At 42.6% G+C, this 8,408-nt stretch overlaps 1 protein-coding gene across 1 annotated transcript; it reads right to left on the bottom strand.

Moving 5' to 3' along the window:
• Window positions 1-2,572: 2,572 nt before the first annotated feature.
• On the bottom strand, window positions 2,573-3,073 carry LOC120407297 (interferon epsilon-like). The gene has a single exon (XM_039542807.1). It carries the CDS (start codon window positions 3,071-3,073, stop codon window positions 2,573-2,575), a length of 501 nt encoding a protein of 166 aa, XP_039398741.1.
• Window positions 3,074-8,408: the final 5,335 nt, after the last annotated feature.

The raw sequence follows: 8,408 nt of genomic DNA, 5'->3' as shown, positions 1-8,408 counted from the left end.
CTGTTTATCTAGACATGTCTCACCTTGTGGATCTAAAATACACAAAAGGCATCTCTTGCTTTCTCTCCATGACCACAGTCAGGGCTGCCATGGAGAGATCCAGAAGTAAGAGTATGAATAGAGGATCCTCATCCAAGGACCAGAGATAATCCAGCACTCAATGTGTATTCCACATCTGATTGACAGCATACCACACAGTGGCAGTAACTAAGTGGAATTGGATAGGGTTCTTTTAAGCTTTTCATAGGCTTACTTCAAAAAGAGAGGTTACGTATGGGGAAGTAGTTTGTGAGATTATCTGCATCTTGCAATGGTTTCTTAAGCACCATTTAGACTATTGCATGCTTTAGGATGTGTGGTAAACTTCCCCTCTTACAAAGTGTTAATAATGTCTGTTACTAGCATCCCAGATGCTCTCAACTCTCCTCCATCAGAGAAAAAGGGTGTGGATCACAGTCACAGGTGGTGGTTGGAATTCTGGCAGTGCTATGAATGCGACAAATTCTGAAATAAGAGGTATTGGGTTATTGGGCCTGTGCTTGGTATGTAGTCCTTGGTGTCCAGTCAGGCTCTCTTTGATGTGGGCCGTCATCTCTGGCAAGTAGGCTGATCATTCCTTGCAGCAAGAGTCATTGGGTTTTGGAGTCAAGTAGAGGTGTTCAGTGGAGCATGAATTAGCAGCTGTTATGGCAGTAGAAAAGAAGACTCTCTTGGCCTCTTCCACTGTGTGGATGTGCATGCCCAAGAGACAAGGATTAGGTCTGAGGTTCTGATGGAGGTCACTGATTCTAATCCAGTTGTCTTTAGATTGATGAGTTGCAAAAGAAGAGGGGAAAAGGGGGGTTATAACACATTTGCACTGAAGTTAATCTCTATATAGAGCATCTATTTCTCCTCAGTTATATCTTCATCTGTACCTTAATTGTCCAGGGCTGCACAGACTGAGGGGGGGGGGACAAGTGGGGCAATTTGCCAGAGGCCCCAGGCCCCGCAGGGGCCCCCATGAGAGTTTTTCAGGGCCCCCGGAGCAGGGTCCTTCACCCGCTTCAGGGGCCCGGGAAAAATCTCACGGGGCCTGGGCCCCCAGAGCTTCTCCCACTCCGCGTCTTTGGCGGCGGGGGGTCCTTCCACTCCAGGGCGGAAGGACCCCCCCCATTGGCGAATTACCGCCGAAGCGGAACCCGCCTCCGAAGTGCCGGGTCCCGCTTCGGCGGTAATTCACCGGTGGGAGTGGGGGTCTTCAGGGCACTTCGGCGGCGGGTCCCGGAGCAGAAGGACCCCCCCACCGCCGAATTACTGCCGAAGCAGGGGCCCCCGCTGCCGAAGACCCCAGGTCCCCTGTATCCTCTGGGCGGCCCTGGGGGAGGGTGCACTTGACCCAGCTATCAGGAGCTATGCTGTCTGGCACACTAGAATGAATTTAGTCTAGGCTGGGCACATACAAAGGAGTCAGCTGCGGGGAAGGAGAGGACATGCAAATCTGGGAATGCGTGTGCGCACACACTTAAAGGGGGGATGATTGCTAGTAAATATATTGTGGAGACGTGCTGGATAAATGGAATCATAATTGATTTTAGGTTGGGGGTGTGAATGCAGGCTAACCTGATTTTGCGGGGGCATAGATAGGCTGGTTACAAATGAGTCTAATTGGTGTGTTTTTGGCAGGGCATACAAAGTTGACTGATAGGAGAGAACACCAAACTAGCCTCTCCTTACAAAACCATCTTCTACACCAACCATCCACAACTACTGGTGTTGGGAAAAAATAATCTAGTAAAGGGTAGAAGAGGAAAAAGGGGTAGAGATCCGTGTGGTCTGTTACAGTGGAAAGACTAATTATTACATAGTTCATATTTTTATTCTTAATTGTCTTGTAACTATTTTGCATCAATATCCTTCATTTTTCATTTTAAACACTGAGTAAATGAACAGAATATTATCACAAAATGTACTTTGTGCAGTTGGAATTCCATAATAGAGTGAATGTATTGCATAATACGTCAAACGTTATGGAGTGTTAGAAATGACTGTGGGAAGAATCAGCAGAGAGGAGGGATTCACTGAATCCTCCTGTTTTAACCTCAGTAGTTGCAGCATCCAGGGCTGAAATGAAACAGGAAATAGTTGAAACACAAAGGGAAAAAATATAATTTTCATTGAATTGATCTCAATAAATTAAATGAAAATATCTTTTCCACACGTAAGTTCGCAAGTCATTTAGTATGTAAATATTTTTTTAAAGTCTCTAGGAAGCTTCTCAAACCTTGGAATACTAGAAATAGTTCTCATGGGGACAGATTAATTAATAGCAATAATGATAATCATAGAAACACACTACATATGTCAAAGTTAGAGTACTTTGTGGTGGGGGAGGGAGGAAAGTATCATTATCTGATGACCAAAGTGCTGGTGAGATGTCTGAGGATTCCACATATGTGTACTTCGTTGCTTTTTACAGATCCAGACTAACACGGCTACCCCTCTGATATAAAATATCCATTATCTCTGTTCAGCTGTAAAAATTATACTAATGTTAGGTCATTAACTCCAGGGAAAAGCTTGGTACTGTACCTTAGTTACTAAGGCTTCTAGTGAGTTTGTCAATCAGTACAAAACATCTGGGTATTTCCACGTGAATGATCTCCCAGGCACACAGGCTGTATTGCTTTTCTTTCAGGAAAGCATCTATCCCCTGAAAGTATTGTTTCACTCTCCGACTGGTGTGCTGGAGGTCCTCACTTTCTGGGTTGGTTAAGTCCTTCTCCATCTGTGCTCTCAAACATGCCTCCAGCTGCTGAATTTGCTGGTAAAGTCCATTTTGGAACCTGACTATAGAAGTCCCATCCCAGGTACTTTGGGTGAGGTTTTTCCTAAAGATGTTGAAGATCTCTTGGAGGATCTCTTGGATTGCCACCTTGGCATTCTCCTTCTGGAACAGTGGAAGTTGGGAAACTTCCTGGGTGGGCTTGAAAGCTGCCCTTTCATGTATGCATTGTGAGGGGAAATTTCCGCTCATTTTCTTCAGAAGCTCCAAGCTCTCTTTGTTCACTTTGTTCTGCTGGAAGTGAAGCATGGTACAGAGCCGAGATGAGATTTCAGTGGAGAAGAGCAGTGTGAGGCAAACATGCAGCAAACACCTGGAGGTCATGATGATGTCTATACCATCCTTTTCTTTGTGTGGAACCTTGAGCCTGGAGTTTGTTGAGGGTCCTATGTAGATTGTTGTGTCTTTCCTTCATGTCTCTGAATTTAAGTATTTGGTTGGAGAATGTTTCTTTGATCATTTTCTGTTTACAGCATTTTCCTTCTTGGAGGTTTCAGAGTTTTTCTTTCTGTTTTTCTTGCTGTTTTCTAGTTTTTACTACGTTTCTTCCTCCTTTTTTGTGAAAGTGACCACCTATGACAGTATACAACCCTGCTAACTCCTGTTGGATCCACACACATACAGCCTTTTTATCATACATTAATTTTTATAATTTAAGATCATCCACAATTCCAAAATGGTACGGAAAAGACCTCCAATTCGTCAGCCAGTGCAATTCCTATTCATACACTCCTTCATTTAAGAGACAGAAATAGTTTAGGAATATTTAAAGGTTGCTAGACATGGAGGAAGTAAATATGGGAGGAAAGAGTTAGTCCTGCCAAAAATATTGGCAAATCTCAACTTTAACCATTTCTTCCAATTTAGAAGGCACATTTAAAATGTAGACAGCACAAACCATTGGTTTTTTCCTTCTGTGAAACCACAGGAGCTAGAATGCTCTGAGAAAATGAAACCTTAACTCATTGTTTATTTCCAGGTCTTTATATACATACCGTAGCTGATGAATAGTTACAGTTGGAAGGTGTGAATATCATGTCCTGTTGATCGCTCCAATAGTGACAATAGTGAAAAATTGAGACCAATTTATAAAACAGGATGAGCAATTAGTATAGTAACATGCTAGAGAGGTACCCACATGGATGACTATGATTTACAATGTGGTCAGAAGGAGGTTATGCAGAGAAGTCCCTTTATGTATTTTTACCAGTTGTGTCCCTGGGATGAAAGAATTCAAATAATTAAAAAATAAAATAAAATTCAGTGTTCACCATTTTTGCTGGTTCCTTCTCTTTTAACATTTGCCTTCTCCTCAGCTTGGGCAGGGAAATTCTTCTAGTTTATTTAATTCTCTTCACTTCCTGTGGTCACATTTCATTGTCTGGTTCTCAAGCCCTAGCACAGACTTTTGTGCTGGAGTTTCCATCATGGCAGGGAAATGTGTTTTAATTCAAGAAGAAAACACTGAACTTAAAAAAGAAAAATCACATGAAAAAACCATGAAAACATTTTTATGCCTACTAATTTGGTTAGAGTCTCCCAAGTCTTCCTTTTATAAGAAATTTGAGATTTTAGCTTCAAATTTTTGAAAGACACTCTGCAAAGCAGAGACAATAGACTTACCAGAGCCACCAGATTGTCCTGGGTTATGCTCCCCATTCTCCCATGACTTTCCAGGGGTGTTGGGCATCTGTATTCCACACCAGGGTGAAATACCAGAGGAAGATGTTGCGGGGTACTGAAAGCAAAGGCAGTATATGAATGAGACCATTCTTTTTGTCACTCTTATTACTTGAAGCTTTTCACCCCCGGCACCCATTGTTCAAGCCTGGGGCAGCCCTGGCAGGGTGGCTATAATGGAACCACACTGATAGGGACTGGAAAGCATGTCTGACTAGGCCCTAGAAGTGATGCAGCCACTCGGGTGCTCTGTGTGGAAAGATTTTGTGTTTTGTGCAGAAGCCATCGGTTCATCTATTTCTATGATGAAAGTGGGGCAAACTATTTCCTCCTGCCTGCTAGTGAGATGATAAGGGTGAGCTTAAGTGGGGATGTATTAATGGTGTTTTCCTCCCTTTTTATATACCTGTGGTTGGCTTTCCCACAGGAAGACCTAAAGTCATAGATGATGGATAACATCACATAGCTCTTAAGTAGATTAAAAGATTCTTCTACGTAGCGCAGCTTAAAAACAATGTGATGGAATGATTGTCAGGAGGTTCTCCTCTGCACTGTAGGGGTAATGAAGAAGTTAGACATTGAAGAAGAGTTTGTATGGCTCCCAGGTGCAATATAACCAGGTCAAGGCCCCACTCTAGCCACTCCCCGTAACTGAGGTTCCATTTCAGCATGTAGCTGTGGATATTCTGGTCCTTTCCATATGAAGACACCCAGAGGAAAGCTCTATGTACTGACTTGCTTGGCCACAAGGCCAGGGCCACTGCTGCCTCTGACCGACAGTTTCATAAAGATGTGTTCAGCTATTGAGGGTCTAATCCTCCCAGAAGAAATGGAACATTTTCATGGTGTGACGTTCTGTACCTCCACCACTCAGGCAGTGCAGCTCCCCTCCCACTCTTAGAGCCATAACTGAGTCCCATATGTATATATTTGTTATAACCTTGCATTGGCCATGAAGCATCACTTTATATTGCACATGCTACATTATAAACGTACATTATACTTAAGATCATATTTCCCTTTGTAAAGATGTAACCACCTTATGTAAAATTGAGCAAAATGCTTAAAACAGTTCAGGCACATTATGTGAGGAAAATATACACACTGAAAATGTGTTGCGGTTACAGAAGTCTTTCCCAGGCCTATGTCCTTCAGTCCTGCATCTCAGGATATAAGATACTCTAGATCTGCTATAAGCTGTACAAAGGGAGACTGTCTCTACAATGTAAATAGGTGAAGTGGTCTAAGACACACTTGCTTTTCTTGGGTAAGACCTCATAAGATCAGATGACATGTTCTTCAATTTTGCTCAGTTTTACTGTGTAAAAGAATGAAAGCTGGCACCTCCTAGAGTAGAAAACCTCCCAAACATTTTAGAAACTAATTAACTACTATATTAAGTCAAACGTGCTGCCCTACCCTCTGTTTATAAACAAAAGCAGAATATAAGCAGAATAGCTGTACTGTGCTGCCTCTTGGACTCTGTCGTGCCTTTCTCTGCAACAGAATGGAGGGCTGCGGGTGTAGCCACTAGACAGGTCTATGCTGCAGTAGGTGACAACCAATGTATGAGGTGTATAGGAACCCCATTTGTCTGTACCACGAGAGCACCAGTGCAGCTATTCCATGCCAACCCAGCAGGCTAAGGGGTAAAATATTCCACCCCACAGCAAGTTTTTTAGCTTTGTTGAGAGGTGGCACCATTTGGCCCCATGTGTTCTGTATTTCTTGCCTCATTTTCTTGCTAAGGATATTTGCATACCATAATCTTCCCCTTTCTCTGACCTCATAACTTCCATAGCAAGTTGTTTCTAATGTCATAAGCAGTGATGACATGTGGTAGATAAGCAGCAGTAGATGAACTTAAGATGTACAATGTATAGCATGTTTTCAAGCTTAAGAAAAAAAAGCTCAAGTATTGATTTGTTTTTAATCCTCATTTACCACCTTTTACCAAATGTTTCAAATGTATTTGAACACATTGGATTAGAATGAACAATCCTGGATCCTTGGATAATTAGGGTAGTTTAATGACTAATAGAAATGGAAACCAAGTGCTCCACCTAACAAAGCAATAACTTGGGAGTTCTCAGGACTAGGCAGATACAGGGCCAGAATAAGGTGTAGTGATCCTTTCCCCAAGTACAGGGTATCTATCTAGTGCTCAAGATAATGTTAAAAGATGCAGTCCAGGTGCCCCACACTACTACATTGCCCAAGGAAATGTGGTTCACAAACAAAGGGGCAAAGCTATGCACCAGCTAATGCATTCCAAGTTGCTAATAAAAAGTCGTCATCTTCTGCACAGGAGCACAATGTATGTGCGTGGCCATGAACCAAATGCTGCTTGTTTGACTAATGGCAAAATTGTCAATTCCATATCCATGCCATCTTATTTTATCCTTTTGTCTGACCACTTTTCCTTGCCAAACTCTAAAGCAAAGATCAAGCAGAGTGCACGCTAGCTGTTCTGAAGCACCAAGTCAAAGCAGTTTGATGTCAAAACTGCAAAACCGATATGGAGTGAGGCTAACCCAGATAGGATCCCATACTTTATTGCATTCGATAACGTGCCACACAACATTGAAAATGGTGGTATATTACACTATAATACAGACAAGTAGCATCATGGTTTTTCTATGTTTCCCAAACTTGGATGACCTGCTGAGTGGGGGGGAATTGCTCTAATGAAAACATTAGAGGTTAGCATATAAAATGTAGACACTTTACTTTGACAGAATGGGGAAGAAAAACATTGGCCCAGCCAAAGCTTAGAAGCAACTTGATGTAACCTCTCTTCAAGCAGGCCATTTTAACTCTTCACTTTTACATACTATCTTCAGAGGCTTTATGTAAACTCCCCATCAGTAATGACTAAACTGGGAAAAAGCATAGGATAGAAAAAGCAGATGTAGATCATCCAAATAGACTGTTGTTGCCTAGTCTGTTGGCATCTACAGGAAACCAAGAAAGTCAGCAAGGCTGGGGTGGCACCAACTCTTTTCATGAAAAAAAAAAATCCCATTTTTAGACCTGCTCATGAGATTTTGGCTACTTTATAACTGGACCTGGAAGAAGCACACCTACTGATTTTTGGATCTGTTTTTGATTCTTAACCGTGGGGGAAATTCATATCCCACCTGTCAAAAAACAAAGAAAGTGAAATACATATTTTTCTTGTGGTGGTTTTTTTTCATAATTTTTAGCGTCTTTTTTCTTCATGTTCATCCCTGTATATTTATACAAGGCACCCAGTTTACTGTTCCACCATTTTTGCTTTGGGAAGGATGTTTTCTCTATTCCACTTGACACTGTAATGTTTTTTGTCCTGCTGTATGGGGAGATTTCAGATTTCAGAATAAGGCTACGTCTTCACTACCCGCCGTATCGGCGGGTAGCGATCGATTTTTCAGGGATCGATATATCGCGTCTCATCTAGACGCGATATATCGATCCCCGAACGCGCTCCTATCGATTCCGGAACTCCACCACCGCGAACGGCGGTGGCGGAGTCAACATGGAGAGCCCCGGACATCGATCCCGCGCCGTGAGGATGGGTAAGTGATCGATATAAGATACTTCGACTTCAGCTACGTTATTCACGTAGCTGAAGTTGCGTATCTTATATAGATTTTCCCCCTTAGTGTAGACCAGCCCTCAGTAAAGTGCCTTAAACCATATTGCTTATTGCTAAGAGCAGCCAAGTCAGCAGGCCGTAAAGTAGCCATGCAACAGCCTTAGATTGACCAAGGCAGGAGGGGAGGGGGATTTGCCACAGAAAGGGCAGCTTGACCCTGTGTCCTTCCTGATAAGAATTGTGTTGAAGTTGCTGATACATGCATTTTAGAAGAGTAGGATGTGCCCTCAGGAATGTCTATTGGGACCTCAAGGCTGCAAACTCTGG

Source organism: Mauremys reevesii, linkage group 6 (assembly GCF_016161935.1).
Source record: "Mauremys reevesii isolate NIE-2019 linkage group 6, ASM1616193v1, whole genome shotgun sequence".
Classification (NCBI taxonomy): Eukaryota; Metazoa; Chordata; order Testudines; family Geoemydidae; genus Mauremys; species Mauremys reevesii.
This window is presented reverse-complemented; position numbering and strand designations above follow the sequence as displayed.

What these genes read in the sequence shown, in the direction of transcription:
- LOC120407297 (XM_039542807.1), bottom strand. Translation starts at nt 3,073, where the DNA reads ATGCTTCACTTCCAGCAGAACAAAGTGAACAAAGAGAGCTTGGAGCTT.